General features: G+C 39.4%; 2 protein-coding genes across 3 annotated transcripts; one reads left to right on the plus strand and one right to left on the minus strand.

Annotated features, from left to right (window-relative positions):
- The first annotated feature begins 3141 nt into the window (after nucleotides 1-3141).
- On the plus strand, nucleotides 3142-11073 carry hgd (homogentisate 1,2-dioxygenase). 2 transcript variants are annotated; one of them, XM_041232950.1, is made up of 16 exons: nucleotides 3142-3361; nucleotides 4267-4410; nucleotides 4514-4585; nucleotides 4963-5051; nucleotides 5425-5530; nucleotides 5924-5983; nucleotides 6326-6417; nucleotides 6772-6806; nucleotides 7032-7111; nucleotides 7500-7599; nucleotides 7679-7803; nucleotides 8199-8303; nucleotides 8419-8545; nucleotides 9191-9372; nucleotides 9976-10129; nucleotides 10458-11073. In XM_041232950.1, the coding sequence occupies exons 2-15, from the start codon at nucleotides 4342-4344 to the stop codon at nucleotides 10117-10119; spliced, it is 1386 nt and encodes a 461-aa protein (XP_041088884.1). In that variant the 5' UTR covers nucleotides 3142-3361; nucleotides 4267-4341; the 3' UTR covers nucleotides 10120-10129; nucleotides 10458-11073. The 2 variants fall into 2 exon arrangements, with proteins under 2 accessions (XP_041088884.1, XP_041088885.1); XM_041232951.1 differs by lacking the exon at nucleotides 4267-4410 and having other exon boundaries at nucleotides 3144-3361.
- A 135-nt stretch (nucleotides 11074-11208) lies between these two features.
- On the minus strand, nucleotides 11209-13003 carry ndufb4 (NADH:ubiquinone oxidoreductase subunit B4). Its single transcript, XM_041232952.1, has 3 exons — nucleotides 12804-13003; nucleotides 11833-11979; nucleotides 11209-11363 (listed from the first exon to the last, which is right to left on the minus strand). Exons 1-3 carry the CDS (start codon nucleotides 12996-12998, stop codon nucleotides 11301-11303), a joined length of 405 nt encoding a protein of 134 aa, XP_041088886.1. The 5' UTR covers nucleotides 12999-13003; the 3' UTR covers nucleotides 11209-11300.
- Nucleotides 13004-13171: the final 168 nt, after the last annotated feature.

The raw sequence follows: 13171 nt of genomic DNA on the forward strand, positions 1-13171 counted from the left end.
ACTCACCATGCTTATACTATACTATACACTCACCATGCTTATACTGTACTATACACTCACCATGCTTATACTATACTATACACTCACCATGCTTATACTATACTATACACTCACCATGCTTATACTATACTATACACTCACCATGCTTATACTGTACTATACACTCACCATGCTTATACTATACTATACACTCACCATGCTTATACTATACACTCACCATGCTTATACTATACACTCACCATGCTTAAACAGTACTACACACTCACCATGCTTACACTACCATATGCATTTCTAATGCTCTAACTGGATTTCACTCTCTACCCTCAGTTTTTCATGATTCTCTTTTGTTTGCTTTGAGTGTGTAAACACACGAAATGCATTTGTCTTTCAACCCCTACCAGAAAAAAAGGGAATGCAGCTAGCTGAGGCTCTGCTGTAAGAGGTAGAGATAAAATAAAAAGTCCCATTCTCAGAGAGCAGATTCATTTCTTCAATCTGGGTCTTGATATTTTGTGCTATTATAAAGCCTCATTGTGGGGGGAGCAGCCAGACTGTGATTCTCAGCGGGAGCACTGACTCCATTTTCATGCCTGACTGAAGAGTTGCAGCTAATATCTCTATTTGGTGCTCTCCATGAGAATTGCTGTCATTTACACAAAAAAAGGCACAGAGGATATTGATTTTTCCTCAATGCACTCTGGAACACTTTACAGTTTTTTTCATTGCTCATAAATTTTAAAATACTCTCGTTCTTAGTGGTAAAGAAACACAAAGTGATTTAACTTCTTTAAGAGCCCAATATTTTGTCTAAATTATCCAGAAGCAGAAACTATTAGATGTACAGCTATGACCAGAGATTTTGCATCAGGCTATAGAATGACCTAATGTTGCTTCGTAAAGTCGAATGAAACCTGACAAATAATGTGACATTAACATATTGAATTACATGCTGCTTTGTAGCTTTCCATATACTTATTGAAAAACTGACCACAATTAAAAAAATCTAACATGAAATACTGTACTACTATTATGGCTTCCTGTAGACACTTACAATATCATTTTGTAGTTTCTTTGAGTACCTGATGTTAAACAAAAGATCTAAATTATGTTCATATAGTTTTGTTTTTTTTAATGATGTCTCAATCTCATTTACAAGGGGGTCTTGGAAAACAATAAAAGGAAAAGCGTGAAGTTTAAACACGACAATAAAAACATGTGTGGTTCAAACTTCGTCAGCAGCACACAGCTCAAAGAACACAGTAAATAAGACATGAATCTATGTGTTAATGTGGACTGAGGGAGAAGCATTGGAAGGGGGTTCTGTGCAACTCCCAGATCCGATCTTTAAAACCAGAGAAAGAAAGATGATCAAATTTAATCTTCATACTATGATGGAAGCAGTTCCACCTCTTCGGTAGCTGATATGCAAATGATCATTCTCTCGTCATGTTTGAACCCTTGGAAACAAGTGCAATGAGAAGTCAAGAATACACTGGTTTCAGCTAAACTGTTTATCCATGTAATGAGTTTGAAAAACTGGAAGAGGTTTCTGGCTCCTTGTCATGACAACCAACTGTACTTCATCCATTGCCTTTTAAGACAGAATTGACAGAATATGACAACAGAAAGTGTGAATTCAGTACAAAATAAGCAGCTTTTGGTTTATTCGTCGCTCTTTTTGGTTACCAAGGAAAGCCATTGTTGCAAAGAATTAACATGTTTATGATTATTAGGAATCAATCAAGAAAGTGTCTGAACTGTCAGATTCATGACTGTTTCTTCATATCAGTTGTCCCTGTCTTTCAGGTGATGGGAATTTCAATGACAGGTATTGCATGGAAAATAGGCTTTCTTCTGCAAGTACATTGTGTATATTATCAAATATCTTACGAACCTCTGAAAAGATACAGCGGAAACAATTGTTTGATACCTAGACTGTTTTATGGGCTGTCATCTCTCTTTCTTTCTTTCTAGGTCTAATAATGTCAATCCATTTGCTGGTTCTAGATCTAGGAATGTCATCCAATTTGAAGGTTCTAGGTCTAGGAATGCCAATCCATTTTATGGTTCTAGGTCTAATATTGTCAATCCATTTTATGGTTGTAGATCTAGGAATGTCAACCCATTTGGTGGTTCTAGGTCCTGGATTATCAGTCCATTGATGGTTCTAGATCTAGGATTACTATTACATGATAGAAACTGTCCTATTCGTTTTTCCTTTTACTGCAAGAGACAATGGTAAGAAACGTTCCTGGTAAGTGCACTGCAGTACCCTGCATTCACCAGCATGGTATTGCTTATTCATATTGCACAGCATCCTTCAGCACTGCCTGCAACTCACTGTGATTATTCTTTTAATTAAAACACATGTGAGTGTATGTTAAAACAAAACTCTGTGCTGTTATTGGAGCTTCTGCTGTAAGACCTCTTTCACAGTCACCCAGATATGCTGTCTTTCCCTTTGTGACTAACACAGATTTGCAACAGGCATATCCAACTGTTATATATTCCTCATTTATACACAATGAATATTGCACATTTATTTACATAGCAAATGAATCAGTCGTGCAAAAACTGCCCCTTCGCTGGTGTGTGCTTCACATCGTGTGTGTGTGTGTGTGTGTGTGTGTGTGTGTGTGTGTGTGTGTGTGTGTGTGTCTATTCATTGCCTGCGTGTGATTGACATACAGGGCACTGTCCAGTTATTTCAGCAGTCCCGTCCCTTCTTCACAAGTGGATAGGGATGCAGGTTAACTTAAACAACAATGTCCAAATGGTGGATCTAAATAGGCAAACTAATGCAAAGCCCAATAAACTTCAAACTTTGACTTCTGTTACAGATTATTGTAAAGGTAGATGCATGCTTTTTTTTTTTTTTTTAACACGTATAGTTTCTACAGTAAATCACATGAAACTGTTGCATGCACTTCTCATAGCGAATTATATGATGCATTCAGGCAGCTAAGTTACCTCGTCACGTTCTGAACGCCCGTGTTCGGGACGCGTAGATGCGTTCGGCTCTTTTTTCTTTCATCTGGTCTCCAGCAATCTAAACAGGGGACGTGACGTCAAAGCTGGTTCTGTGTTTCATTAAAACCACATTGAGCAACAATTTACCCTCCCCTCACCCCACCTTCTCCCTCTCTCCCTCTCCAAAGACTTTGGGATTCTTCCATTCTGTAGGAGAATAGTTCATGTGACGCTCGGCTTGCAGAATCCTAGAAGGTACTGGACAGTCCGCAAAACAAACTAGCGTTTTTTTATTTTTATTTTCATTATATATATATTTATATATATAAATAGAATATTTGTTTTGTGAGTTGAAAATCGTAAAATACAGAGTAACATGGCAGAATTGAAGGTAAGGCATGCTTAAATTGATTTAGATTGTATGCTGTTTTGTGCATGTCTGTCTGGTTTTTAGTTTTAACTTAGAAGTAAATGGTTCAGACATATGTTAAAAAAAACGGAATGACTGATGCTTCGTTCAACTTAACGTTTTTAAATGTTACATGTCCTGTGATATTGCTTAACTGTGTATCTGTGCAGAGATTCGTGTCAGTTGCAAGTCATTGAAACATTTGTCACTGAATGAAGTTTTAAGTACAGAAGAAACTAAAAAACAAAACAAACCATTGAACAGCAGAGCGGCGTCTGGGGGCGTTGCAAAATGAACCAATGGGATCGTCTCAAACAGCATCTGCCCAGCTGCAGTGTTATCTGAATAACCTAGAGGTTATCATCCCTTTGCAGCAATGTAACCGTTATACAAGTTTACCATAGTAAAAGCATAACAAAGTGTAATAAAGCATAGTGAAAGAATGGCAATCATCGGTAAGCATATACTGTAAATACTCTGTTCATAAGGCTTAAACCAGCCTAAGAAGCACTGTCTGCTGAGTTTGGAAGGGTGCATTTAACCCACGTGTTCCACGCGGAATTGAACCCAGATGGCCACGGCCCGTCTTAGGCAAACAATGATTCAGCAACATTCCTCAGGCCTGGCCTTGGTGCATACATTAGGAGGCTGTGTGGTCCAGTGGTTAAAGAAACAGGCTTGTAAACAAGAGGTTCAAATCCCGGCTCAGCCACTGGCTCACTGTGTGATCCTATGCAAGTCACTGAACACCCTTGTGCTCGGTCTGTTGGGTGAGACGCTGTTGGAAGTGGCTCTGCAGCTGATGCATTGCTCACATGCCCAAGTATCTGGAAGTCGCCTTGGATAATGGCGTCTGCTAAATAATAATATTGCAGTTTTTTTTACAGCAACTTCTGCGAACAGAACATTTCAGTGCAAGGTGACATTGCAGCTGCCACTGGGCCCACCTTTACCTGACATCAATGATGGAGCCGGACAGAAAGTCGTCCTTTGATCACCCCAGTGTAGCGATACACACCCTCTACAGCCCTGTCAGTACAAGTGTTGTAAGGTGTGAAGGCTGTGGAGTGTCATCTCAGACTCCAATACTGTTCCAGGAATGTACAGTGATATATCTTTCCCTCCCTTCCGCAGTATTTGACTGGATTTGGTAATGAGTTTGCTACAGAAGACCCTCGCTGCCCAGGAGCTTTACCTGAAGGACAGGTATGACTGTGTTAACAAACTCAAAATACATCTCTTTCACATGCTGCAGTAGCGGTATATATTAAAGAATTCAAAGTCTCTGTAATATTCTCTCTCCAATATCTATGAAGCACACCTCAGTTTAATGTGAGTTCAAGCACATTTTAATAATCTTTTATTTATTATCTATTTAATGTGCCTTTTTAACAATGGTCACGGTTCTTGCATATTTTTATTGCTAATTTTTCAAAACATTCAAACAAGCTACTGCACATTGATAAATACCAGTGTTGCAAAATGCTATGGTATCCTTGTTACAGAGTATTCTTGCTTATGATTATTGCAATTGGCATGTAAAGTATCTTCAAGTTACTGACCTGTCAGTGTCTGCATTGCAGAACAATCCCCAGGTTTGCCCCTATGGTCTGTATGCAGAGCAATTATCTGGGTCAGCATTCACCTGCCCGCGGCCAACCAATAAGAGAAGGTAACAGCACAGGGTCACTCATTAAACCCCTATGAAAGGGAAGGCGAAGAATGTGTCTTTCCAAGAAATTGTATAATAGTACTGTGTTTACTCTCGACCCATATATATATATATATATATATATATATATATATATATATATATATATATATCAAAATATTTTCAAAGTCTTGGCAGGGCACTCTTCTACCCCATAGACTTCACTTACAAGAAAAGACTTAAGTGGTTATTTTAAGATATTAATAACATATCGTATTCAAAACATATTTTGCTTTTTTACAGAAAGTCAGCATTATTTTTTTGATATAGAAATAAATAGAAGCAGATGCAGCAGTGCAGAGTAAACGAAAACGTCCTCTCAATTCCTCCTCAGCTGGCTGTATCGGATCCTGCCCTCAGTGCGTCACAAGCCCTTTGCTCCAGTGGAGCAGGGATCACTGACACACGACTGGGACAAAGCTGAGCCGGAACCCAACCAGGTAGCCGCTTCATTTCCACCCATACAGATCGGTTTCACATGTGAGCAAGGCTGCACACCCTGCTATCACTGACTATGACCAGGATCATGCAAACTGGAATGGCTTCACTTTTTTATGCTTTTATTTTGTATTATTGTTTTAATGATTGTGTCCTGTGTGAATGATTTGTCTCTTTTTGCCATTGATTTTATGATGTTATTTCTTGCCGTCTTCTCTTGCCAGGACCTGCTTTGTAAATAAGATGTGTATCTCAAGGGTTCTGTCCTGGTTATAGAAATACTTTTGAATTTGAAATACAGTTGGTGTACAGAACAGTACTTTTAAAATTCCAGACACTGACTTTAAAATATTACCAACAAACTATTCCGAATATATTCCCCTGTTCATTTTCAGCTCCGATGGTTGCCTTTCACTGTTCCTAAAGCAAATGAAAAGAAGATAGACTTTGTGACGGTAGGCTGAGTGTTTCTATTTTTTATTTGGTCTAGATTTGCTGGCTCATACGGTGCTTTAATGAGCCTTTCTACATAAACAGGTGTTGAATTATAGGCTGCCCACCTGTTCTGTTCTAAAGGAACAGATTCAGCCAATTGCATTAACCCTGTTGAACAAGTTGCCTTCTGAAGAAGACTTCTGCTTACACAAAAAAAAAAAACAACGTTTATTCCACAGTGTCGTAAACCCAGTAGAAGTGTGATGAAGCACAGAGAACCACGGCAAGACACACTCATTGTGTAATTTAATATTTGTTAGCAAAGCCCCATTTATTTTTGTGCTGTTTTAAAATGATTTCAGGGTTTGCACACGCTGTGTGGCGCAGGGGACGCAAGGTCTCGCAATGGCCTTGCTGTTCATGTTTACACCTGCAACGCCTCCATGATTGACAGGTGCGTTTTATTTCAACAATGAAGCTCAGTTTTTTAAAACTATGTATAAATGGCCATTGGGAAGGGAGGGAGGGCATCTTTGGGCTACTTAATGATTGCAAAAGACAGATTCCTAAACAGAAGAGTACTGCAGGTCTTGTCATTATTAACACATGTCATAAGCTAAACCACATTGCCTTTACCTTACAATTTTAACTAATCAGGAGGTGTGGTCAGGTTACCAGAGACTGTGAGTTTAAACATACTGTTAACTGTTTTAATCTTTGTAAATTAAACTGTTATCATCAAACAGTCAGAAGACATCTCGTAGGTTGAATATGATTTTTTTAAGCTGTATTCTGAAATGCATTTCAGGTGCTTCAACAACTCTGATGGTGATTTTCTAATTGGTAAGTTGGCAGTAAGCTTTTAGGCTTGTTAAAGCTGATAAAAATCAGTTTTATTTAGACAGTACTGGTACTGGGGTTGTTGACTTGCGCATACTGTACCAACTGATAAACAAACTGAAGCAGGTGACCAACCCTGCTCATCCCGTTTCTCTTGTTCCCGTTAGACTGCTGGATTGTTTTGTTTCTCTTCTGTGGATTTATGAGATGCTGTATTTTTCTATCTAGTGCCTCAGCTTGGAAAACTACTGATCACAACAGAATTTGGAAAGATGACAGTGGAGCCTAATGAGATCTGTGTTGTTCAGGTAATGGGGGATTTCATTTGTATACTATTGGTTATCTTCAGACTTAAGTCTTCAACCAGCTACACAGTTTTATAATTGAATACACTGTTCATCCTCCTAAGAGAAGCATACTCTGCTCTGAAAGATTTGTTAAGTTTCAAGGCTGTCCTCATTGTCCGTGATTGAAAACACCAGTGTGGATTTCAGGCAACTACTTGAAAGAGGCAGGTGGTTTCAAATGGTTATGACAGTGCTGTCCAGTCTGCCCATGGCTAATACACCTATTGAAAGTCTTTCATGTTTATTGTCCCTGTATAGTTTGCGTATCATGCCTGTAAAATGCACATTGTTAATAGAAAGTGTATATTTAGTATGAGTCATCTTGCATCCTTATCTGTTTCATGTCTAGCAAGGGATGCGTTTCAGTGTGGAGGTCTTTGGAGAGACCCGAGGCTACATTCTGGAGGTATTTGGTGCCCATTTCGAGCTCCCAGACCTTGGACCTATTGGTAAGAAAACTTCTGTTCTTTAACAAATAGAAAACGTGCCACTGGAATCTCTCTTCTAAATGTCATGCTATTCTGTTAGGTGCCAATGGCTTGGCTAATCCCCGTGATTTTCTGGTGCCCACTGCTTGGTATGAAGATCGGAAGGTACCAAGCGGATACACTGTCATTAACAAGTACCAGGGCAAGATGTTTGCAGCTCAGCAGGTACAGTAAGACATACAGTGCGTGACGAGAAACACCACAGCTATTAACCCCATCAAAAAAGATGCGTTACTTAGTCCACTGTTACACACAGGAATTTAAGAATCTTAGACGATGGATGCTACGGCTTTGTGAGCAGTTAAAGACATTGGGTGCATTAAGCAAGAGAGCCGCTCAGAACAGCTCAGTGAAAGAACCCACAATGGCAGACTCAGTCCAGCTCCTACTGAGCAGCACAGAGAGCGCTACAGAGAAGATTTCATCAGTGATCTGAGTGAGCGGAAAAATTCTCACCCTGAGCCGCTCAGCGACTTACACACCCATTATTGCACTCAGAATGCATTTTTGCAAGGATCTTTTTTTTTTTTTAACTGTAAATTGAACTTTTTGTCTTGTAGGACTACTCCCCCTTTAATGTTGTGGCCTGGCATGGAAACTACACCCCCTACAAGTACAACCTTACAAACTTCATGGTCATCAACTGTGTGGCGTTTGACCATGCTGTAAGTGCGCTTTTGCAGTGATCTAGTCTGTAAACCCTGTCTCTTAAAATCCTCTTAAAATCCTGTCTCACAGCTGGCTGTTCTATAGGCTTCTCTGCTTTATTGTGTTTTGCAGGATCCCTCTATTTTCACAGTCCTGACCGCTAAATCAACTCGCCCAGGTGTGGCCATAGCCGACTTTGTGATCTTCCCACCACGCTGGGGCGTGGCCAATAACACATTCAGGCCACCCTACTATCACAGTAAAGTCATATTTGTTCAATTCTATGGTTTTGGGCACATGCTGGAAAAAGTTGGAGGGGCAATTAATTAATACATTTGTGTATACAGGTCTTTTTTGGTTTTATTTAGGGTTAAGGTTTAGTTTTAATGGAACGAATCCCTTCAATAAACTTTAGACTTTGAAGATAAATCAGAAAAATAGTAATTTGCAGGTGACTGTATCTGGCATATGTAGAAGCAAAATACTGCCAGAGGACAATTGATCAACCATAAAAAAAGATTAGCCTACAGAAAAATTTACATTGTGGCCCAATTAAATAAAGCTAGTCACTCTTTGCAGTTATAGGCTATTAGAACAAGAGCACATAGAGTAGCAGAGTAGAGTAGCAGTAGCTGAATATTAGACCCATACCTGGGTCTAATATTCAGAAACTCAGTGGAGAAAGGCTTGACACAGATAACTTACACAGATATTCATTGCAACACGAATACTTGCAACCCTGAGTACCAATACATTATACACTGACAGCTGTATTCATGAAGGGTCCCCATAACTCAACATAAAAAAAAAAAAATTTCCACGTGGCAAGCATCTAAAGACATAAAGGTATATTGTTTCATATATAAGAAAGCATTATCACCTCTCCTTCCCCTCCATCTCTTAGGGAACTGCATGAGCGAGTTCATGGGCTTGATCAAGGGCCACTATGAGGCTAAAGAGGAGGGATTCCAGCCAGGAGGGGGCAGTCTTCACAGCATCATGACCCCGCACGGCCCCGACGCAGACTGCTTCGAGAAGGCAAGCCAGGCAGACCTCAAGCCAGAGAGGGTGGCCGACGGGACCATGGTAAACCTGCTGCTGATGCATTTCAGGCAGAGCTTATCAAGCCCTCTCACACTATCTCAATACTGTCAATATCCCTGGTACAGCTGTAACTACCAAGGCTTTTCTTACACCTTTTAGTGGCACTGCAGCTTTCACCATTATCATTTTGAGATTGTTTAGTTTTCCAGGCTATTTTCACTTTGAAAGATGATGATGCTGATCTAGCCTGTCACAGCAGCACATTAAGTTTATTTCCTGTGCTGCGGGTATTAATTTACTGCTTTATTTAATTATTTTTTTTGTTAAAATACCGCGGTTGCGTCCCATTTTAACACGTTTCATTTACATCAGGGTCCAGTGATGCACAATTTTAGTTTTTATCTTCTTACAGCATGGCAATGCTATCAAAGTTTAAACAAAGTGATTCATTGTTGCATCATTGTGTCATTCTATCACATTCTTAATGAAGTCCAAGTGATCCCTCGAAGGAGCAGCTATTAATATGTACTTTATATTAGTGTTGGGCACACCTGGTGGGCAAAACTGCCACTACAGTGTATGACTCCTTTAGCTCCTGAACTGTCTCCAGCACGTTTCGCATCCAGAAGCTTTTCTTTTTCCTAGGCTTTTATGTTCGAGTCCTCCTTCAGCATGGCTGTCACTAAATGGGGCCTGGACACCTGTAAACGGCTGGATAAGAATTATTATAAATGCTGGGAGCCCATAAAAAGTCACTTCAATCCCAACTGGAAACCAAGCAGCAAGTAAAACACAGCAGGTAAACTGTCACTCTTGAAGCCTCAAGCCTCGGACTAATCCCTGGTAACCTGTAGACAAACTCATCTAAAACTGACAGGGTATCAATCCTTTGCACATGGGATCTTTACCCCCCCAGCAGAATACAAAACATATACGCTATGAATATACAACATACGCATATTCATTATCTTCACTTCTGTTTAATGCAATAGAGCCTTCTAGAAAGTGAGCATGCTTGACACCCTCCATCCCCAAAGTATTGTGAATCCTCCAGTCAGATTTAACAACTACTGTGTGCATTGCAGCAAGCAGACTGAAAAATATATATATTTTTTTTTTTACTTCAGGAGAAACCAGAAGACCTGGATGAAGAATATTTTTAGTTGAACACACACTGGGATAGTGATCAAACTTTACAGACAATTCAGTGTCATGAAATTTGCTGCAAAGATGGCCTTTTCTGAATAAATGAACAAATTAAATTCACACATTATGCAAAACTGCGCAACTGTGCAAAGTGGAACATTAATTATGGAATAGTACTAAAAGAACTACTTGAGAAACATTTCAACTAGAAGTTTCTCAATGTCTTCAGTGTACATTAACACTAAAAATTAACAGGTTTCTTTTAGTTCTACTACAACATTAATTGTTAAAATAAAAAGTAAATCAAATTTATACTTTTAAAAATGATAGCCGAGAGCATACTCACACATCACTATGGTTTAATATGCTCCCTATATGTGAAATTGGAATAAGGAATGGTACAGTTCACTATGTTATTGCTCATATTAATTACACTATTTTGTCTATCAAGTCGCAGCCCCTTAATGATGCAAGTGTAGTCTGCAACTGTTTTAAATAGCAATTAAACACATATTTAATTTTTCTATTAACAAAACATTCCTGTTAAACTCCTTAGTAGAATGTATTAATACAAATATGAATAAAACAAACAAACTACTTATTGTGTTGTGTTTCACTTCAGCTAACTCAAATGTTTGTATGTTTACTGTAACTGTCCATTCCAGACTTCTTTAAAAGGGATCCAATACTGTTGCACTTGAAGACACCTAATCAAACCCTGGAGGGAGTAACTTCCACAATAATAAGATTTATTTTACAATTCAGCTGATATTAAACATAAGGAGTCCTTCAGAAACATGCGATGGCAGCTTGTGGGATGAGTCTCAAGATGACAACTGGAAGGGGCGTTCAATTGTGCCCTCTTGGATCAGCTTCTCCTTACGATCCTTTAATAAAAAAAGAAAGTATTAAGGATGAGCTCATCTGCAATCAAGGCTAGAAATGATCATTGTGTGCCACGGGTTTAACCCCAAACATTACTAAAGCTGTGCTGGTGGAAAAAAGGGAATTGTGTTTCCCCGATATTTTAATGCTTCATTTTGTTAGATTTCAAAATGAGTATGTGGTTGAGTTTAAAATCAGAGCTGTCCCAAGATCGCCATGATAAGAGAGTGCTTCAAATTCCATAAAAGGGTTTTTACACACAAACACTGCACATCGTTTGGAATTTCTCTACTAAAAACTAGATGTTCCTGCCTTCACTTTTAAATTAAAGAGCCATTCTGTGGATCATTGTACGGCCCTGGTTTAAACTGACTTGTGCATTTCACAAGTTTAAAATATGTTTCAAACAGCTATCAAATCAAAACCAAGCTACATTTGTTCAGAAAAGAAAAAACTGGACACTGTGCTCACCCGGTCTGTTTTGAAGACAAAGTACCAGAACAAAAGAGGGGCTATCCCACACACAGCCCCCAGTAAAGAGTTCTTGGGAGTGGGCCTGAAGGTAGGGTAAACGTTGGAGACACGGGCATAGGTCCAGCGGGTCAGAGCCGGGTCTTCCTAAAAAAACAAACATGCAGAAACCAAATGAATTAATAAAACTTGACAGGACCATTCTCAGTGATATGAGAATGCATATGAAAAACAAGCGTGCCAGTGGCATTCATTCCACACCACTGGCAAATTCAACATTATATAATCCCAGATTCTGACCCACTCAATACCTCGTATTAAAGCATGTCAAAAACAAGTTTAATCACAATGAAATCGGCGCTTTTAAAAACGTAGGGCTATACTAACAGAGACAGGCAAGGTGCCTCCACATACCTCAGAGTGTAATACTCTTAATAACTAGTCCTAAACAAAGTCATACTTATTATAACAGAATAAGCAGTCTTCCCAATAGCATTAAGAACGTCCTTTGCAATGTTTATCAGAACTGAATAAGCTGTCCTCTACATATTCTGAACTCACCAGCTTCGGTCGTCCACAGTTATAAACAGGGATGAAAATAAGACTCCTATTACAAAGTCGTTTCTTCCATGCTAGGTTTTAATATGTACCTGATAAACAACAGTGTGTAGTTGAGGTGACAAGCTCAGTGTCTTAATAAACTCGTAGTAACACTCACTGCTATGCAATGGGAGTCTTATTTCCATCCCTGCAATTAAAGACGTGACACAAGCCAAGGTCAATACAACAGGACATTCATTTGGTTAGTCCAGGAGCAGATTTTCCTCTATTCATTACTGATATTTATTATGACCACAGCGAGTACGTCTCAGCATCATTCGGTTACAACAAACTACGCGTATTTACAGGACAGGGTGCAGGCTGAGATTACACTTGCTAAACAGCTCGGGCGGTGTACAATATGTACTGACAATGGTCGTGACCCTCCGCGGATCGTTCAGCTGCAGTTGAAACTGTCTCTTCAGCTGGGCTCGAATCGCTGCCCTCTCCTCCTCTGCCTTCCTTTTAGCCGGGGAAACTGCAAAATACTCCGCAGGGTCCAAGGTTTTAGGACGAGACGCCAAGGGCGCATCCCGATAATCAGCCATCTTGAAAACGCCGTGCATTCAAACACAACTTTATTTACACCGAGCCACTGACACATTCATTTGAAACTTTATTGACACAAACAATAAAGTCTATCAGAAAATAGTTTCAAGTAACATTTATTGTTGCGAATAGAGTACTGTAGTCAAATTCAGATAACATAAGCGTTAAAATAAACCTCTTTTCAGGTCCC

This window comes from Polyodon spathula, chromosome 30 (assembly GCF_017654505.1).
Source record: "Polyodon spathula isolate WHYD16114869_AA chromosome 30, ASM1765450v1, whole genome shotgun sequence".
Taxonomy (NCBI): domain Eukaryota; kingdom Metazoa; phylum Chordata; class Actinopteri; order Acipenseriformes; family Polyodontidae; genus Polyodon; species Polyodon spathula.